This window comes from Eleutherodactylus coqui, chromosome 2 (genome assembly GCF_035609145.1).
Source record: "Eleutherodactylus coqui strain aEleCoq1 chromosome 2, aEleCoq1.hap1, whole genome shotgun sequence".
Taxonomy (NCBI): domain Eukaryota; kingdom Metazoa; phylum Chordata; class Amphibia; order Anura; family Eleutherodactylidae; genus Eleutherodactylus; species Eleutherodactylus coqui.
The window spans coordinates 320,055,835-320,077,508 of NC_089838.1; the positions used below are offsets into that span (position 1 = coordinate 320,055,835).

Genomic DNA, 21,674 nt, shown 5'->3' on the forward strand with positions numbered 1-21,674 from the left:
ATGTACAAGAATATAACTACTATAATAGTATCCCCAATGTACAAGAATATAACTACTATAATACTGCTCCTATGTACAAGAATATAACTACTATAATACTGCCTCCTATGTACAAGAGTATAACTACTATAATACTGCCTCCTATGTACAAGAATATAACTCCTATAATACTGCCCCCTATGTACAAGAATATAACTACTATAATACTGCCTCCTATGTACAAGAATATAACTACTATAATCCTGCCCCTATGTACAAGAATATAACTACTATAATACTGCCTCCTATGTACAAGAATATAACTCCTATAATACTGCCCCCTATGTACAAGATTGTAACTACTATAATATTGCCCCTATGTACAAGAATATAACTACTATAATACTGCCCCTATGTACAAGAATATAACTACTATAATACTGCCTCTATGTACAAGAATATAACTACTATAATACTGCCCCCTGAATACAAGAATATAACTCCTATAATAATGCCCCCTATGTACAAGAATATAACTACTATAATACTGCTCCCTATGTACAAGAATACAGCTACTATAATACTGCCCCCAATGTACAACAATATAACTAATATAATACTGCCCCAATGTACAAGAATATAGCTACTATAATACTGCCTCCTATGTACAAGAATATAACTACCATAATACTGCTCCTATGTACAATAATATAACTACTATAATACTGCCCCAATGTACAAGAATATAACTACTATAATACTGCTCCCCTATGTACAATAATATAAGTACTATAATACTGCCCCTATGTACAAGAATATAACTACTATAATACTGCCCTCTATATACAAGAATATAACTACTATAATACTGCCCCAATGTACAAGAATATAACTACTATAATACTGCCCCCTGTGTACAATAATATAACTACTATAATACTGCCTCCTATGTACAAGAATGTAACTACTATAATACTGATCACTTCCTTTACTTATTTCATTTTGTCACAGCCAGAAGGTATGAAGATCCTTAGAAATATCCAGAGTCTCATCTTGGATCCTCTACGTTCAGCAGGTACGGTTATGTGAAGATCCAGAGTACAGCAAATCCTTTGTTTCCACAGTTTGATTTTGGTTGATCATTACTTTTTCCTTCTCAGTCTTGTATTAATGCCTTTGTTTTGTATCTTTACACTCCTGGACATAACCATCTCTATTTCTCCTAATCACCTTACAGTCCCTGGAATACAAGAGGTAACTATTGACACTGTTCCACCAAATGATATTGTACCCAACACCGAGCCGGAGACCTATGTCAGTGTCAAAGGTAAGTAGACAACTGCAGACATCACATCATTGGTGATAAGGAATGGTTGGAAAGATACTTTGGTATCCAAGACATAGAACTACTTTTTGTTGAAGCCGTTCTGAGGTTCCCACCTTGTCTTTAGGCCAGACCAGGGTTTAGCAGCATTCCTACCTCTCCTGGAGCTGAGAGGTGTGGAGGTTGCAAGATTAATGTCAGTCAGCACCTGGTGCTAAGTAGCTCTGCTCCTATTTAAGCAGTGCTAACTGTTACTCCTGTGCTGGTCAATGATTCGCTGCAGTTCTATGTTGGACAGCGACAGTGCAACACACAGAGGTGGAAGCTCTGCATCTTAAAGCTAAGTGCTTTGCTGTTTTGGTTTGGTTTTTGTTTTCCTTTTGATTTTGTGCTAGGGCCCCCAGTGAGGGACTGGTCAGCGGCCCAGGTACGAGTGCAGGCTCGCACTTATCAGCGCGGTCAGTCTGCCGAGTAGGCAGGGCCCTGTCCCGGGTTAGGGGACAATAGGGAGAGCATTCCCCTTTAGTTTTTGTTTCCTTTTGCACAGTTGTGCCTTTGTTTTATTTTATTGAGGTTGCACGTTCTTAAGACGCAACACTTTCTAAGTTGGAAAACATTACTTATGAGCCGTTGATCATGTATTATAAATTAGTCTCAATCCAAGGTCCCTCCATCAACATCTGCTGCTGCGATTATGGCTGAGACTGTCTGGTAGCTCTTGCTTTTTCTAAATTAGTGATGTTATTGCTCTCCAGTGGAGGTCTTTAAGTTTGGTCTTGTGAATCCCCTCAGATTATTTGGTCTTGGGCTTTGAATGGTCTCATTTAAAACTTTAAGTATGATTAGATTGTTTTTCTTGAGAGAGCTCATAATCAGTGACTATGTCCAATGACCCTCTAACCTAATTATATCAGGTGGTTTTCTTGGAGAAACACTGGAGAATTCTATTGATGGTGCCAAACTGAAAGACCTCATCATGGTGCCATCTGGTTGTGGAGAGCAGAACATGATGAGCATGACTCCAACTGTGATTGCCACCCACTACTTGGATGTCACTAACCAGTGGGAAAAAATTGGAGTGCAACGCCGAGATGAAGCCATTAAAAACATTAACCTAGGTGAGTGAGGAATCTACAGAGGGTGGTAGGAGAGAAGATTAGTACAGAATAATGATGGCTTTAACTACATATCAACATATATTTAACTGATGTGTATTCCAGGATATGTCCAGCAGTTGGTCTACCGGAAAGCTGACAACTCTTATTCTGCATTTACCAACCGACCAGCGAGTACCTGGTGAGATACATTTGACATAGGCCATCACTTGAAGGTGTTCTCCAACAAAGTTTGATAATTACCATATGACAGCTTGAGGCACAGAATAAAATGTTGAGTATTGCCAAGGTTCCTTCTCTCCCACCCTCTTAGAGCCAATCTGACCTTGACTCAAAGACCTGAGTAATCTGAGACACACTAGTTGCTATGGGTGTACCTGTTAGGAAGAATTTACCAAGTCTGCCTGCCTTGGCTCAAGCCGTTATCTCAGTTGTGGATTGGCACTAATCTGGCCAGGGGCAAACATATGATTTTTAAAGGGTATTTCCAAATGTTTTGGAGCCCACAACAGATATGGCAAAATTATCCACCTCTGCGCATATGTTTCCAAATTAATTATTCCAAGTTAATTTTAGCCCTTATTTATGGTAGGAGGGCGGCAAATGTTGTATATGTTGGTAATAGAGCATTTCCTTCTGAAATACTGATCAAAATGGGTCGTTTCAGACGTTGTTCCGATGAAGGACGGACTTAGATTAAAAAGTTGCTTCGAGAGGAAAAAACATCTAGAGAAGTGCAGCAAATAATAGGCAACTCAGCTAAAATTTTAAATGCCTTAAAGTGGTAACCCAAACCTGAAAGATGTGAAAGGAAACAGCGACTAATGTTCGAATGGATAAAAGAATAGCCAAAATGGCAAAGAATCAGCCAGTGGTCACCTCCAAAAAGACTAGAAGATCTGAGTTTACCAGAGAGTACTGCTACAGTCAGAAGACGATTAAGTGAAGACAAGTTACCGGCAAGAACTTCCCACAAGGTCTCTTTGTTGAAAAAAACACACGTGTCGTGAATGGGTTAAAATTTGCAAAGGAGCGCATTGACTGGCCAAAGATAAATGCAACATTTTGTTGAGTGATGAAAGCGAAATTGTTCTCTTTGGTCTAGAGGCCGTAGACGGTATGTCAGATGACCCAAAAGCACTGTATTGAAGCCACAGTACGATGTGAAGACATGGTGGTGGGGGTGTTTTTTCTTACCACAATCTGGGGCCTATTTATCACATATGAAGGATCATGGATCAGTTTGAATATACTTGAGGAGATCATGTTGCCCGATGCCGAAGAAGAAATGCCCTTGGGTGTCAACATAACAATGACCCAAAACACAACAGGAAGCGAAAAACATCTTGGTAATAGACAAGCAGGGTTTAGGTAATGGAGTGTCCGTCCCAATCCCCTAACCTCAATCCCGTAGAAAACTTGTGGGGCGACATCAAAAATGTGCTTTTTGGGGGGTTTTGCCTTATAAATCATAAGATCTGTGGAATGTAAAACAATGTTCCTGGACTGGGATATATCTGTTCAGAGGGGCCAGACGTTGGTAGACTCCATGAAACATACAAGTGCAACAGTTCTGAGACAGTAGTGATGCCAATAAATATTAGTTTAGTCATTCAAAGTAAAGTCAAATCTTAAACATTTTTTCACTTTATACATCACATTTTTGAGTTTTTATAGAAAACTGCTATTTTTCGTACAGCCAAACTTAGTGGATCAGTGGAGATCTTGAGCACAAGACCCCTGCTAATTGGCTGTTTGCCCTTGTACACTAAGCTGCTTTCAGCGAGGAGTGGACAGCTTCATTCTCACTGCACTGGCTTGGTATGGTATTGCAGGCCAAGCTCCTACTGAAGTGAATGGGAACTTTGCCTGTAATACCAAGCCTGGCCACAGCAGTGGGAACAGAGCTGCCCAAGTCCTGCAGAAATCAGTTCAGTGTACATGCGTGCCACCTGGCAAACAGCTGATCAGGGTTTCTAGGTGGCAGACCCCCAATGATCTACTATTGTTAGCCTATGCTAAAGATAGGCCATCATTGTTTTATACCAAGTTTAGGTGCAAGATAAACCGCTTTAAATTTGTTCCAATTAACCATTCACCCTCTGTTTTCCTCTATTTTGTTTTTCCCTGCAGGCTTACTGCCTATGTGGTGAAGGTCTTCTCCATGGCTTATAAATTGATCCCCATAGATAAAGGCGTTCTATGTGGAGCCGTAAAATGGCTACTTACAGAGAAGCAGGAACCAAATGGCGTATTTCGGGAGGATGCCCCTGTCATACATGGAGAGATGGTGGTACGTTGGGGATCAGTTCATGAGTATTACCCCTTCCCCATTAAAAAAAAAATGTCCCCTAATTCTTTTTAGCAATTTTTTGGGTTACAGCTGGGTGACAACCACTATGGCCGCCATTATAAAATCCAGCTTATCACCCAGCTTTTTCAGACTTCTGAACAGTAAATTTGTGCAGCACTGCAGGAGAGCGGGATGTATCGCTGCGTTATTAGGAGAAATGTGCTATGCAAAAGTGGATGATACAAATGTAGCAGCGCTCAACTTACTATTAGCCCCTTTTCCCAATGCTATGTGCATTTATAGTGGGTGCTGACTGTATAAAACTATTGTCACCGACCCTCAATGGCCGCGATTGGAAATAGCTTCAATAGTGACCACTTACCCACTTAGCTGCCGGGGTTAATGCCCTTCGGCACACTGTCTGCCCCCTTGTGATGCTGGTTTGCTGATGATTGCCATGGCAGCCCTAGATCTAGTAAAGACTACAAGAGCTGCGCTACATTTAAGCCTAATTTACTAAAGTCGAAAATATAATACACTGCAATACTGAAGACAGTTAACATGAACTTTTTATCGTACCATGCACATCATAAGAACTAAACACAAGAAGCGATGGTACTGCTGGTTTGTTTTTCCATTTTTAGCTCACTTAGGATTTTTTTTTAAGTTTTTCAATACATTATGTAGTACAATAAATGGTATCATTAAAAAGTGCAACTTGTCCTGCAAAAAACAAGCCTCAGGCTGCATTCAGACGACCGTATATCGGCTCGGTTTTTACGCCCAGCCGATATACGGCGTCTCTCTCTGCAGGGGGAGGAGGCTGGAAGAGCCGGGAGTAGTGCTCTGAGCTCCCGCCCCCTCTCTGCCTCCTCTCCACCCCCTCTCCGCCGCTCTGCACTATTTGCAATGAGAGGAGGCGGAACAGGGCCGGGGCTAAGTTCTGGAAATTGGCTCCGCCCCTGCCCTGCCTCACCTCATTGAAAATAGTGCAGGGGGTGGAGAGGAGGCAGAGAGGGGGCGGGAGCTCAGTTCCTGCTCCTTGCTCTTCCAGCCTCCTCCCCCTGCAGAGAGAGACACCGTATATCGGCTGGCGTGAAAACCCAGCCGATATACGGTGGTCTGAATGCACCCTCAGGCCGGTCTCACACGGCAGGATTTGTATAGCGGATTCCACAGCATCCGGGCGGACTTTCCAAGGTAAAACGCCAACATTGAAAGGCATGCATTTTTGAATTTTTCCTCCACACTTGCGGATAAGAATTGCGTATTCTGAGAGCGGAAGAAAAATCGCAGCATGCTCTGTTTTACCGTGGAATCTGTCTGGATGGCCTCAATTGATATCAATAGAGGTGTTCGCCCCGCAGCCCATACGCCATTAACATTGTGCATGCACTGCGGATACCCTGCGTCATCGCTAAGCGACAGCGCTGGATATACAAACAAACTAAAAATAAACTGTACCGTACATGACCGCCTGCGAGCCTCTGTGGTCATCCGCAATACAGTTTAGTGAGGTCTGGAAATATAACAGGTTATGCCACTTAAAAGGGTTGAACCATCACTTAAAATTGCTCCACACCCACCTGTTAATGGTTGCTGCTACAGCCAGTCTCCGGCCACAGTACTGATTGGCTGCAGCAGTCACATGTCAGCAGCAACCCAGGAGGACAGAGCGCTTGTGAAGCAATTTACAAGTCTCCCCTACAGGATAGGAAATCACTTGCTGACCATGGAGGTCTCACTGCTGATACCTTTGCCAGGCTCAAGAATGGGAGTTCCGTGTACCCCATCCTTTCCTCCAGTGAGGGGGAGACTGAATGAAGTGCTTATTGTAAGAACAATCCCTTCCCTAGAAGGAGTATTACCATGTTTCCCCAAAATTAAGACCCTGTTTTATATTATTTTTTTTCCCTAAAAGAGCCACTAGGTCTTATTTTCTGGGGATGTCTTCTCACCTTACCTAGCAGGCTCAGTCCATGTCCCTCCCATTGCTCTCAGGAGCTCCGGGAGGCTGCCTGCAATTCTCGGCCGCCCACAGAAGATTGCTTCCTGGTTACGAGATTCATAAATCCCGCCTCCAGGAAGCAATGGCTCTGATTGGTTCTTGAGCATTGCTCACCCAATCAATGCAGCGCTCGATGAACCAATGCAATGGCTGTGATTGGTTCATCCAGTGTTGTATTGATTGACTGAACAGTGCTCAAGAAACAATCACAGCTATCACATTGTGGAGGCAGCATTGATGGCTGATTTATAAATCCCACCTCCACAACACAATGGCTGTGATTGGTTCTCGAGTGATGCTCAGCCAAACAATGCAGTGTTGGATGAACCAATCACAGCCATCACATTGGTTCTTCAAGCGATGCATTGATTGACTGAGCAGCACTCAAAAAACAACCTGAGCCATTGCTTCCTGGAGACGATATTAATGGATCCTGTAACGAGGAAGCAATCTTCTGTTGGTGACCAGGGACTACATAAAGCCTGCCGGTGCAGTGTAAGGGGCATGTACTGAGCCTGCTAGGTAATGTATTGGTTTTTCTTTTTTAATGTAATGCAGCTAGGGCTTATTTTCAGGGTATGTCTTATATGTCAAGCCTCCTTGAAAATCCTGCCAAAATCAGGGTAGGGCTTATTTTTCAGGTAGGGCTTATTTGGGGGGAAACAATGTATATGAAACTGATAGGAAAAATACAAGATTAGATATTAGACAGTGAGGTGATTTTATGAGTGGAACAGGTTGCTGTGGGAGGTGGTGAGTTTTCCTTCAATGGAAGTCTTCAAACAGAGGCTGGACAAATATCTGTCTGGGATGATTTAGTGATCCTACATTGAGCCGGGGATTGGACCCAATAAACCCTAGAGGTCCCTTTCAATCGCTCTAGGATTCTATAATGTATTATTCTATATACACTTAGACTACCGTACTCCCTCCCCTAGAAGTTGTCAGATGGAATGAAACTTTCTGTGTGATTGTAACATTGTTATAAGTAAATGGTTACAATATCAGAGCAAAAGCAACATTTATTGTGGGGAACTGACCCCTTGTAAGGAGGCTTTAGTACCCTGCTGTACCGCCTCTAGCTTGGATACAAGATGTGATAAGTCTCCCATCCATTCACACAAAAAAGATCTCAGCACCACAACCATTACCATCACCAGTTTTCTCTGCACCACAGCAGTCAAAAGGAGCCATAAACAGTAGATACACCACCCTCTAGTGGTGGTCTCAGGAAGTGAGACTTTTCTAGCATCTGTGGAGGAGTATGAGAGCGATGCTCTGTAGCAGAAAAACACAGTAGCAAAGCCTTTTCACATATATCAGGAAAGCGCCCCAAATCGTTAATGCTGATGTTTTGTTTAAAAAAAAACCTTGTAACGGTTGGTGCACTTTAAGATTATGCAGTCCTATGTAAATTTACACATGGCACCGCTCTGTGCTAAGTGACAAGTCAAATTATACAAAAGCTATGAGGACCTGTCCTTTCTCTGTAGGGTGGAACTGGAAACACCGACCCCGATGCCAGTCTGACAGCATTTGTCTTGATCGCCCTCGTGGAGGCAAAGAGTTTCTGTAAAGACGAGGTCCCGGTAAGTTAAGTGTTTGCTGCTGAGTTACTTGTATCTTCGAGTATCCTGGGATTCAGTGCCGGGGTCACTTCTAAATCTGGGAGGATATCCTCTTCCTATGAGAAGAGCTTCTTTCTGTTCTGGTTCCCCCATGACGACACTCCCTGGTTAAGAACTGTCATAGGGACAATGGCCCTTAAGCATCAGATAGATTACTTCCATGTGATCAAAGTAATCTTCTGGCAACTCCTGCGCTTCTTGGTTTTAGAGGCCCAGCGTCCCTATGACAACTCTGCTATACCAGAACTATTTTTATATCTAATATTATATAATTTTGTCTGCTCTACTGTCTATTTTGAAGCTTTCAGCATTGTTATATTTGTTCTTCCTTTTTCTGCTGAAATTCTAAGTTGTCATGGGTGTAATAGGTAAGATTGTAAAAATGTATTTCAGGAGATGACTGTGTTGATCTTGCAGGCTGTGGCATGTCCACTTATGTTAGATACCACACAAATGAGACAGAAGCAATGCCATGATATATATAAAGACGAAAGCCCTCGCTGGCTGACTGGCTAACTGACTGGCTGACTGGCCGACCGGCCAGCCCGCCCACCACTATTTCTCCAACTTTCCGATGTCGTAGAAACATGAAATTTGGCACGAGCATAGATTATGTCCAACTCAATTATTCAATTCTAGCGCAAAAGAAATAGCGTCCAAATTTTAAGTACGAAGTCTAATTCTCTCATTTCCCAATGTCATAGAAACTTGAAATTTCGCACGAGCATTGATTATGTCATAAATAGGAAAAGTTAATGGGTCCCAACTCGATTATTCAATTCTAGCACAAAAGAATTAGCGTCCAAATTTTACGTACAGAACCTAATTCTCTCACTTCCCGATGTCATAAAAACATGAAATTTGGCATGAGCATTGATTATGTCATAAATAGGAAAAGTTAATGGGTCCCAACTCGATTATTCAATTCTAGCACAAAAGAATTAGCGTCCAAATTTTACGTACAGAACCTAATTCTCTCACTTCCCGATGTCATAAAAACATGAAATTTGGCATGAGCATTGATTATGTCATAAATAGGAAAAGTTAATAGGTCCCAACTCGATTATTCAATTCTAAGCGCAAAAGAATTAGCGTCTGGTATCTTTAAAGTAACGACGACTTCATAAGATTTTCCGTGTGAACACCAGGTAAACACCAGTACCAAATTAACTCGGGCAAATCCGGGTATATCAGCTGGTCTATATATATAAAGACGTAAGCCCTCACTGATTGACTGACTGACTGACTGACTGACTCACTGACTTGCCACTAATTCTCCAACTTCCCGATGTCGTAGAAACATGAGGTTTGGCACGAGCATTGATGATGTCATAAATAGGGAAAGCTAATGGGTCCCAACTCGATTATTCAATTCTTGCGCAAAAGAACTAGCATCCAAATTTTACGTACGTAATCTAATTCTCTCACTTCCCGATGTCATAGAAACTTGAAATTTGGCACGGGCATTGATTATATCATAAATAGGAAAAGTAAAGGGGTCCCAACTCGATTATTCAATTCTAAGCGCAAAAGAATTAGCGTCCAAATTATGCGTACGGAATGTAATTCTCTCACTTCCTGATGTCATTTTATATGAAGGAAACGTCGCATGGTTACCTCCACGTGGTGTTTTCTGAGTAACACAAAGAACCATGCAAAATGGTGAACATATTTTTTTCCCGGTATCTCTAAAGTAACCACGACTTCATAAGATTTTCCGTGTGAACACCAGATAAACACCAGTACCAAATCAACTCGGGCGAAGCCGGGTATATCAGCTAGTGATATATAGAGGGAGGGTGCAGATAGTGGAGACCATAGGGTCCTCCTGTAGCACAGAGTATTTAGGGCACTTTTACACATACCAGAATATTGCGCTGTCAAATCCATTTTGATAAAGAATTTGCCATTTTTAAGAATGCATAAAATCCGTATGTTAGACCTGCAGATTTTGGTGCAGAATATTCCGCAGTGTACTGTGAAATATTCCAGTATGTGTGAGAGCACCTTTCAGGAAATAAGGGTATCACCAGTTAGAGCTAAGCTATTACATCACATGACCATCTGTTGGGTACAGCTTAATCACAGACCATTTCCTAAGGCATGTAGCAGTATTGTGAATACAGCTCTGGAGTTGACTAGAGTATTGGAACATCTGAACAAGATGAAGAGACATATTTGCAGTTAGAGTGAGGCTACGAATGGAGGCACAATGTATAGTCTTCGGGAGAAAGGACTAAAGCATTAAGTCCTTTTTCAGGATCTGGAAACTGGTCTGGATAAGAGTGCTGCTTACTTGGAGGGTCGGATAAAGACCCTGAAGAAACCATATACCATCTGCATCACATCCTACGCTCTGACCCTGGTGGACAAGTTGCCCAAGGACTTTGACCTGATGAAAAGCTCAACTGGTTAGTATTGCATGGGCTCCACAGATCACAATATTTCTCTTCTTGTCTTGAAGAAGACTGTGAACAGTGAGACCTCTTTGAGAAGACTAGACTAGCCCAGATTCTTCTGTGATGGCCCTCTTACCTGGACTAGCTGCCTAGAAGACCATTTTTCAGTACAATTTTGGGTGGTCGTCTTAAAGACATCTCACTAATATGTGCATTTCCTTCCAAAAATATCAGTAGCCAGCAGGAGGGTTGCATCTCAAATACTTCCAAGCCATCTGAAGATGACAAAATGTAGACTTTGAGTTTCTTCTGGTTAGGACCAGAGTAAACCATACTTCCAAAGGCTTGAATACTATGGAGATAGCAGCCTTGGCCAGATTAAGATTCATTGGGCCCTCTCTATTGGAACTTGAACCTCACCTGACCTCCTATTTAAGTTACATACAGGCAAGGTGACAGTATATATGCACAGACCTCTCCAACAAATTCAATTAGCCAGCCAATTCCATAGATATGCATGGCCATCTCTTGAGTAAGGATCATTGGATCTTCTTGAGTGGGATCGGAGACCCCAGTTTTCTAGAGAGGTGGGAGTTGCATAGGTGAGCAGTGCACACATTAACAATACATATATTGTATAGTGATGGGGCATAACTAAAAATACTGGGTGGGATGGATTGAAAGAACTGGCCTTGATGGAGGCTCCTTTGGTCTTCAAGCATATGCCCCTTGCGCTGTCCTTGTACTCAAGCCCCAGTGGAAGCACTTTGTTGTCAGCACGGAACTGATTAGCAACTTTTACTTCTTAGCCACATGACCTAGCAGCAAAAAAAGGTGTCAATACTTTTGTTTGTCATTCATTGTTAGCCATTACAGCTTCATATGGGGTTGTCACCATTGTAAAGTAGATCACTGGACTACATTGCTTCCCAAAGCTATGTCACTGCCACATGTATCGCAAGGAACATGGGATAGTTAGTGGTGGCGCAATCACGTGGATGATGTAGCAGATGGTGGAAGTTACCTCTCCATGTTGTTGGCCACTAAGTGGGAGATGATCAGTAGACATCACTGTATTACTTCTCCTATTCTTAGGTGGCACCCACTGGGGTGCTTATTCCTCCGATCTCTACAAGATTGAAGCGACCTCCTATGCCTTGCTTGCTCTCCTCAAGCTCATACACTACTCCTTGGCTGAGCCAGTGGCCCGGTGGTTGACTGAGCAGAGATTCTACGGAGGAGGTTATGGCTCAACACAGGTAGACCACCTCTCAATCATTGTGAAATTCGAGAAGCTATATATAAATGTCAGCCATGTTTCTTCTTCCTTATCTTGTTATTGTTCCAGGCCACCATCATGGTGTTCCAGGCTATGTCAGAGTACCAGATTCATGTACCAGAAATTAATGAAGTTGACATGGACGTGACTCTGTCTCTTCCCGGGAGAGATAGACCTTTTACCTGGAAAATCAACACAGATAATGCTATGCTCCAGCGCAGTGAGAAAGTGAGTACAACCGCTGTATGCATCTCTACCTTCCATTGTCCAATGTCATCCTAGTAGAAAGGGTATTCCCATCTTAAGGTTAATTTACACGCAAAGACAATATTTCAAAGGATTGAAAGATTGACAGTTCTAGCGATCATTTTGCATAAAGTGCTAATGGACACTAATGCCCATTAGCACTTTATTATCTTCATTTGCATGTAAATGACCCTCCAGGAGCTGCTTGCAGAACACAGCAGGTAGTCTGAACTCTGCAATCAGCTCCTTCATTCTCGCATGGGCTATCAGCTGAATACAATGTAATCAGCTGCTCCCATGTAGAACACAGCATGCGATCCCTGCTGTCTCTCCTGCTAAATGATTGATTACTGTTGTCCGGCTGAATGATTGATTGCTCACCTTAAAATCAGTGTTTAGCCGAAAAGTGAACGATGGTAGCATTTACACACAACGATTATCACTCATATCGTATCGTTTGAATGAATTTTGAGCGATAATCATTGCATGTAAATGGGGCTTTAGAGGGCTTTTAAGATGCCACAAGTCAGGACATTAATAGTGATGAGTGGAATAATTGGTTTGTGTCGGTATCAGGCTGATTTAATGAAAATCAGGAATCGGGACGGCCAATTCCGACTCCCATTAAAGTCGAAGGGAGTAAAAATCTGTTTCACTAATTTGCCCTCCAGAAGGTCCCCAATGCATCCAAAGGCCCTCAAAGTGCACAAAAATACAGCCACGCATCTGGGAAGATAGTGTTCCTCCTAAAAACTGGTCAAAACAATGTACAGTGGTGTAGTGGTCAATCATAGCACAAGGGTGTCACTGAAATCAATTGAAGACCCACATAGGGTCTCCTAGACCAAAAATTGCACCAAGGAAGACAGCAAGTGTGCTGATTGTTTTCAAAGCAGTGTCAAAGACAATGTCAAAGTTTGTAAAAGACAGATTCTACCTGGTGAACAGAACAGCCGAGCACGGACCTTCTCCAAGGAAAAGCTGTAGAGCTACTGATGTTTCTTTTGCTCTAGAAAATTTTTGTTTTCGGAGAAGGAGGAGGAAACATGACAAGTTCTACCACCAGCAAAACACCTTGAGGCCATAGTAACAGCACTATAGAGACAGTTGTGGCAGAGCCTGGTACTGCAGCTCAGTACCCCAACCATCATATATCATATCACCTATCCTACAGATAATCGTTCAATATTGACCCTTAGAGACGCAACAATTTTTTGAGGATTTTCATCTCCACTTTTCGAGAGCCATAACTTTTGTATTTTTCCGTTGGCTTGGCTGTATAAGGGTCTGTTTTTTTTTTAATGGCGAACTGCAGCTTTTATTGGAACTGTATTGTAAAACTATTATCAATTTCTTTTGAGAGCGGGGAGAGAAAACATCAATTCTGAGATTATTTTCTTACAACATTAATCATGCAGCATAAATACACAGTACATTGTTTCTGCCGGTCAGTACGATTATGACAATACCAAAAATATTATTTTTTTCACTTTAGCACATTAAAAACCCTTTTTTTTTCTTTTTATGTATTGTTGCATTCAAAGTCCCAGAACTTTTTTATTTTTCTGTGGACGGAGCTCTGTGCAGGTTTGGTTTTTTGCGTGATGAGCTGTAGCTTTTATTAATTCCATTTTGGGGTACATACGGCTTTTTTGCATTTTTTGGGAGGCAAAATGAACAAAATCAGTATTTCGCGTTCGTTTTTTTAGGGTATTTTTTTTAGTTTTTTCCATACAGGATAAATAGTGTCCAGTTTGCTATACATGGCTCTGATTATACCAAATATGTGGGATTTTTTACATCTTTTATTTTTTTATACAAATAGGAGACAGTACCCCAAAAAGTTTTTTTTGTAATTTTTTTACACTATGTCCCATTTATGATTGCTATGATAATTATCATTATAGAGCATTGCAAGACTTCTGTACTGCAATGCCTTATTGCTCATAATAGGGATCATAGGCAATGGCAAGCAAGGATGCCAGATTACATCACAGAGGTCCAATAACGTCCCTCTGTGAACCCTTTGCATGCCATTCTCATCGATCTCCAGTGTTGCAGCGGGAGGCCAGTTATCTGTTACACCCGACTCCCGCTGTGGGATGGTGCGGGCTCCGGTTCTGACCCTGTGCCATTCACATGACGTACGTTTACGTTCTGGTGCATTAAGTGTCACCCTGCTAGGATGTAAACGTACATCATATAGGGTTAAAGGGGTTGTTCAGTTGTAAACTATTGATGGCCTGTTCGCAGGATAAGTCATCAATAGTAGATCGGCGGGTGACCCTGCAGATCAGGTGTTCACTGGACTGGTGTACTCATGCACTAAACTGATTTCTGCAAGAAGAAGACAGCTCTGTTCCCGTTGTAGTGGCCAGTCTTGGTATTCCAGGCCAAGTTCCAGTTGAAGTGAATGGGTGTAATTAAAAAACTGGCCACTGCAGAGAGGATGGAGCTATCTGCTTCCTGTAGAAATCCACTCAGTGCATGAGCTCACTGGCCCAGCAAACAGCTGATGAGCAGGAGTCCCGGACAGCCAAACTCCACTAATCTATTGTTGATGGCCTATTCTGAGGATAGCAATCAATACTTTACAGTCAAACAATCCCTTTAAAGCCCCAGAAAAAGAATATGCCATCATGTCATTATCCAGTCTCTGAGCTCTCCACAAAACTAAAGTCTCCTCTGCAGTTTCTCTGCTTATTCTGAGTCACGCCTGTACAACCTCCTCTCCGTTCATATAGGGACCTTCAGGACCCCTGTTCTCAGGATCAGTGTAGGTCCCAGCAGTTGGATAGCGGGTGATTTTATATCTTGACATAACCCCTTTAAGTGTGTTCAAGTTTCCTGTGAAGGAACTGTAGAGTTCAACTAGCGCAGGAGCCTCTTCATTCCAAGGATCAGTGTCACCTCCACCACTGAAGAAGTGCCATATCCTGGCTATATACCATTACTTCTTCTGGTGGGAAAATCTATATAATACCCTTTTCATGGTCCAGTTGTGCAGTTGATAAAAATCCCATTGTTTCAGGTGTAATGCAGCTATGCCCAGGCCACATGAGTGCACCCACATCTTTGAAGTTGTGTCAATGGATGGTCGTGCCATAGTGTGTCCTATATGTCACTAGTACCCATAGATTTTAATACTGGGTGGGACAGATAAGGTCATATTCACATCTGTGTTGGGGCTTCTGATTTTCCACACCTTAATAGGAGCAGGAAAATGGAATCCCTGCCCAAACATATTTGTCCTGTGTTGGAATCAAACAGTGCCAAACAGTCCCAATTGATTATAATTAGGTCCATCCAGTTTCTGTTATGCCCTCCAGATGTTGGATCTGTGCCGGATATGAATGTGACCTTTGAAGTATCTTGGTGCCTCCAGTGTTGATGGTCTTTGGTGACTATTGCATTGTTTGTGGCTCTCGCAGTCATACATGTGTTTATCTTACATTTAGACCACATTGAAAGACAAGATTAAAGTCACAGCCAAAGGAAAAGGAACGGGCACCTTAACGGTGAGTAACAGTATGGCGGATGGACTATGTCTGCAATATGAGAATTTATCCAAATCTTATAAACATTTGGGCCTTCTCTACTAGACTGGTGAAAAACACACTAGTCGTAGTAAATGTGGGTCATTGTGTTTTATATATGCATTGTGGGAGCTCTAATACCTCCATAAAGCGTGATGAAGGTATAAAAGAGCAAGTATAAAACGTAAGAGCTCCCTCTTCTCCCTCCTTATCACTGCTGTCTTATGTCTGACCCTTCTCATCCCAGGTGATGTCAGTCTATTACGCACCATTAGCTGAAGGAACCCTCCCATGCAAGAACTTCAATTTCTCGATCACGCTTCAGGATGCACCACAAGGTGAACATTTAATTAACAAAAGAAGACTGTATAAACAGCTGCTGGTGTTGTATATAGCGCTTCAATAAAGCACCTTGCCAAATGTTACACAGCCTCTGGGCCGGGAGTTGCAGGGAGGAAGACTTCCTTTGCCTCCCGTGTGTTGTCCTTCCCCGCAGAGATGGGGTCACATCCTTCACCCTAGTGATCTGGTCACTCTCCCATTTTTAATGGCTGATGCTCACTTCAGCCCCCAGGTCATCAGGGCCTTTGGTGGCCTCTGTGCTGCTACCAAAGAAGACGGCCTCAAAAATACAGCACAATGGACTCCTATTAGCAGCCAGTTCGCGCATGAGATTTAAGGCTCCTTCTTTTGTCAAACTCAGTACTGTGGCCTGTAGGATTTTCCAAGGCTTTGTCCTGGATGCCACAGAGTGACTGATAGTGGCTGTGAACAGGCCTCCACTCCAGAGTAGCATTGAGGGGAGCAAAGCTTGGCTCACTTCACTTACAGCTGTATTTAGGGTCATAGAATTACCGAAAATAAAAAATTCTAAATTGAAAAATAATATAGCAACTGAGATGAACGTTAACCCTACAGTACATGGTCCAAGGCCAATGATGTCAACAGAGACGTAGCAATAGGGGGTGTAGAGCTGGCAGTTGCACTCAGACCCTAGTGCCTCAAAGCTCTTGAAGACTGCTCTGTCTCGTAAATAGACATCAGAGTGATACATGGGATTTCCTTTGTGTCCGTATTTCTTTGCTCATATCATTTCCACCAAAAATGAGACGTGGTCAGTCCAAAAACGTAGAAAATTTGAAAAGTTTTTGAAATGTTTTTCATTTATCCTCATATTTTATGTTTTTTCAGATAAGAAGCCGGTCGGAGCCCTAAAATCCATGTTTGTAAATATGTGCATGAAGTAAGCAGATTGGGATACTTGGGGGGGGGGGGGGACGCTGATTGGCATCACTGACGTGTTGTGTGTACTGTGTGATCCTCATGAACTCATGATTGGTTTCCATTGCAGATACCTCGGGGCCAGTGACTCTACAATGACTCTCGTGGATTTGACTCTTCTCACAGGCTTCACACCTGACATGGATGACCTGGATAAGGTTTGTTACGATCAATGCTGAAGGGAACTCCAATGAGTCCGAATTCAAAGAACCTAACTCCATAGAATTTGGGCTTCTTAACAGTATCTAATAGGATATTTGGTGGCATCCCTAGACGTAAAGACTGTTTCCCCAAACCTCAGCCAGTTTCAATGATAGACATGTTTTCGCAAATACAATCCTTTGTCGGAAGTAAAGGAGGCCTGGGTTTCCACCCACTGTGGAAAGGCCATCCTCTGATTGTCTTCCTACTGTTGCCAATGGACACATCCTGCAGTAGTTGAATCAGTAAGCAGTTGAGTTTGCGCAGATGTCACCCGTTCAGCACGTAGCGGCTCTCTCCAATGAAATGGCACATGCGCACTTTCGGACACACATGCCCCGTTCAGCTGTACCTATCCTGTATGAGAAAAGCCTCTGTGCAATGATATTAGTGCTGCTATTGTGCACAACTGACTGAACAGCAGCGCAAAATAGGCGTAACCAGGGGTGTAACTATAGGGGATGCAGGGGATGCGGTTGCACCCGGGCCCAGGAGCCTTAGGGGGCCCATAAGGCCTCTCTTCTCCATATAGGGAGCCCAGTACTATGAATAAAGCATTATAGTTGGGGGCCCTGTTACAGATTTTGCATTGGGGCCCAGGAGCTTCAAGTTACGTCTCTGGGTGTAACTGTACTGTTTATACCAAAGATAAGGCACGTGGCAGATGCAGAGCGCATAGGGTGCTTATGGGATATATACTCTTCACTACATCAACACACATCCCGTGTTCCCTGCTATAGGACCACCAAAACAATCTGCTTAAATGGCCTTTAATATTGGAAGGATGTGGGTGCCAAATTGGGATGGGAGGAAGCTAAGGAAGTTGTTGAGTGCCCATTTAATGTGCATAAACAATAGTGATTTGAGGACTTGAACAGTGAGATGGGAACTTGACATGACCACTTTGGACAACCCTTTATCATATGCATTTATCAGGACCGCAGAGAAGTCCATTTTAGTCTCTGAGAAATGTCTTCTTGCATTTGACCATCTTCAGGTATGAGGTCACATGTAACCCGAAATCTTAGAATCCTCTATGGTTATTAAACGACTGCGTAACAACTTACTGATTCTGATTTGAAACCTTTGCTCTAGCTCACGAATCGTGCGGACAAATACATTTCTAAATATGAGATGGACACAGAACGTTCGGAAAAAGGCTCCTTGATTTTATACCTGGACAAGGTAAGAGATCACTCAAGAAGTTCAGTAGAGATCACTCATGTACTCGTTCTTGATTATCGTCTTCATCTTGTTTTGTCTTACCCAGTGTCTACTCAAGGATATTCTACACTGGCTCCAGCTATATTAAATATGTTGCATATATACAGTACATTTCTCATAATCTCCTACTAGTATGTCTATGGTCCTCATATAGTTCTCTAAATCTTATGTGATGCTCCAGGTCTTTTCATTGACTACTCCACATCTACTCATTAAGTGCTCAAAATCTTCTCATGAGCTGCTAAATATCTCTCATTGACTTATCCCTATCTTCTCATGAACTTCTCTTAAGTCTTTTAAAGCATTGCTCCAAATATTCTCAAGAAGTTGTCAAATTCTACTCATTAACATGAAGCTAACAGAACATATTGGATTCCTTTTTGCTAGTTTAAGGTTAACACTGGAAATGTCAAGATGCAAAGTCTAACAGGTTCCTAGATCTCCACCAAGGACCACTACAAGGTGGTATGGACTTAGCTTCCTTAGACCTGCAGGTTGCAGCCCTGTAATTGTCCTCTCAAAGGGATTGGGCCAATAGCACAACCCTTGTTTATATGCTGTCTTAGGATATATGAGCTATAGAGCTGTGTCCTCCACTCAGGAACCCCCCTCTGTGACCCAGAAGTTGCTCAGTGAGAGTGGCTCTTGTTTTGGTGGACCTTCAACCACCCTGGTATTACAGGACAGCCAATATTATGATATATAATGTAATACTACATTTTCCTTGCAGCAATTGTGCAGCTGGCCATGACTTTAACCAGCAAAATCAACTGATTTCTGGGGGTGCTGAGAGCAAGACGTGGGGTGATCAGTTGTTCTGCATTCTAGGAGAGATTGTGTATTAGGCACAACCCTGTGGCTAGATAGAGACAGATGACAGTATGAAGTTGCAGTGCCAAATCAAGATCCAAAAGAATAGTCAAGATGATTCCAAAGTCAGGGTCATGAGCTCAGGTTCAAAGATGGTGAACAAGCATGAGACTGGGTCACAGACTAAAGTTCAGAACCGAAGTCACAAGCCAAGGTCAGGTACATGAACAGACTATCTCCGATACAAAGACAGAAGTCAGGATGGGATATAATAACTGTTGACACTCAAAGACTTTTGTACACAATCCTTTTGAACCATATAGTATGAGAGGAAGGTCTTCTAAATATTACACGCCAATCACTAGATGGAGCTGGGCATTGTAGTACCATGTGTTGGTCACTAGAGGAAGTTCTAGCACTGCAAAAAGCCGAAAGATTATACCAGGGAGAAGAGGAACGTCTGCTGGAGCGCTGGAACAGTGCTTTTTTACACTCATGCATTTCTCAAAATCTTCCAATTGACAGCTTCAAAGCTTCTCATGAACTTCTCAATATATTCTTGTTCACTACTCCAAATCTTCTCATATATTTCTCTAAATCTTCTCTATTTTTTGCTGCTGATTACAGCAGGATCATCTGTGTATGAGGGTTGCCCAACTCGCCCCGATGGTAGATGTTGGGAGAAGGAACGATTGGGCACTTGGATTTCAATGTACCCGGACCTTCTCTTTTTATGGAGATAAGCCGTTACCAGATATGTCTGACAGCGGCTTACTCTTCTCCCCTCAAACAGAACATGAAGGGAGTTAGTAGAGATAGCTGTCAGCTGAACCAGTGTTTGGCCGAAAGCTATCTAATGTATATGGCCAGCCTTAGGGTACTTTTACTTGGGCTGATTCCGGTGCCAATGTAAATGAATGCCAACACCCAAGCATGTCGATCCAAACTCATTTGCTTTTGTTTTACACGGGCCGAGAGCTACTGCTATGGGAGCAAACAATTGTGTGATCCCATAAGTGGGCTGAAGACCTCCTTGTTCACATTGGGAGATGTACAGACAATCGGCAAGCATTTTTATGGTTGTTTAAAGTGAAGAGTCAACTGATAAACCAGTAGGAAGGTTCAGAGGAACATTCATGCCCGATAATCAGGCCATGTTAAAGCCTTTAGTCTTTTTGTTGACTTCTTATCTTCTCTCGAACTGCTCCACCTCCTTGGGTCTTATCATTGACTACTCTAAATCACCTCATTGACTACTCTAAATCATCTCATTGACTACTCTAAATTATCTCATTGACTACTCTAAGGCTAGGGTCACACAGGGCGGATTTGCCGCGGTTTTGCCGCAGCAGATCCGCCCGCGGCCGCTAATCCCGGGATTAGCCAGCCATGTGGATGAGATTTCTCAGAAATCTCGTCCACACGGGACGGCTAATCCGCTGCGGTAAATCCGGTTGAAACCGCGGCTGTGGCGGGCGCAGCCGCGGTTTCAAAAGAAGCAGCATGTCCATTCTTCGCTGCGGCCGCGCTCCCCTCTATGCTTCAAAGCCGCCGCGGCTTAAACCGCGGCGGTTCTCCCGGCGGAAATCTCGCGGTTTTTGCTGCGGCCAAACCGCGAGATTTCCGACGAAAATCCGCCCCGTGTGAACCCAGCCTAAATCATCGCATCAACTGCTCCAAGTAATATTTTTCTCTGTTCTAAATCTATGAATGTGCTACTGCAAATCCTCATATACGCTACAGGGACACAAGGCAAAGGGCCATGTCAGGCAAAATGAACTCAAGGTGATATGATGTCAGACATTCAGGTACAGGCCCTCTTATTGGGATGGGGACTTAGTGGCGGTATGAACCAGCTAGATAAGGCCACATTTTGAGGTTTCCTGTAGACTTCCCTTTGTTCCGATAGTAAAACTGTGGTAAAATATTACATAATTTTAGCATTCTCATTTCATCTCATTTTTAGGTTTCCATGTCCCAGGAAGAATGTCTGAAATTTAAGATCCATAAGAATTTCGAAGTCGCAGTCTTGCAACCTGCAGCAGCCACCATCTATGAATATTATGCTTTAGGTAACTTATAAACTTCTATAGACTTACCGGTAGCATTGAGAGAGGACAATATAACTGGACCTCCATTATATCTGATCATGTCCCATAAATTATTAAAGTAATACAAAATTGTTTTTCTTCCCCTCTAGAAAACCGTTGTACCAAGTTTTATCATCCAACTGAAGAAGGGGGGGAGCTGAGAAAGATCTGCAAGGATGCCGAATGTCACTGTATTTCAGGTACCTTATAGGATATTGTGGATAACATTACAGAGTTAGGATTGTGTCTGAGGCATAGTTG

General features: G+C 42.7%; 1 protein-coding gene across 1 annotated transcript in view; it reads left to right on the plus strand.

Moving 5' to 3' along the window:
* Positions 1 to 21,674, plus strand: part of LOC136612969 (complement C3-like) — a 108,477-nt gene that overhangs the window by 82,185 nt on the left and 4,618 nt on the right. Inside the window, exons 22-37 of the mRNA XM_066593743.1 lie at positions 991 to 1,054; positions 1,217 to 1,306; positions 2,218 to 2,421; positions 2,524 to 2,599; positions 4,552 to 4,711; positions 8,213 to 8,308; positions 10,608 to 10,758; positions 11,842 to 12,005; positions 12,095 to 12,253; positions 15,730 to 15,789; positions 16,055 to 16,145; positions 16,999 to 17,050; positions 17,159 to 17,246; positions 18,385 to 18,474; positions 21,290 to 21,395; positions 21,524 to 21,613. Of these exons, the coding sequence (XP_066449840.1) occupies positions 991 to 1,054; positions 1,217 to 1,306; positions 2,218 to 2,421; positions 2,524 to 2,599; positions 4,552 to 4,711; positions 8,213 to 8,308; positions 10,608 to 10,758; positions 11,842 to 12,005; positions 12,095 to 12,253; positions 15,730 to 15,789; positions 16,055 to 16,145; positions 16,999 to 17,050; positions 17,159 to 17,246; positions 18,385 to 18,474; positions 21,290 to 21,395; positions 21,524 to 21,613 (1,741 nt within the window). The remainder of the gene's footprint in view (positions 1 to 990; positions 1,055 to 1,216; positions 1,307 to 2,217; positions 2,422 to 2,523; positions 2,600 to 4,551; positions 4,712 to 8,212; positions 8,309 to 10,607; positions 10,759 to 11,841; positions 12,006 to 12,094; positions 12,254 to 15,729; positions 15,790 to 16,054; positions 16,146 to 16,998; positions 17,051 to 17,158; positions 17,247 to 18,384; positions 18,475 to 21,289; positions 21,396 to 21,523; positions 21,614 to 21,674) is intronic.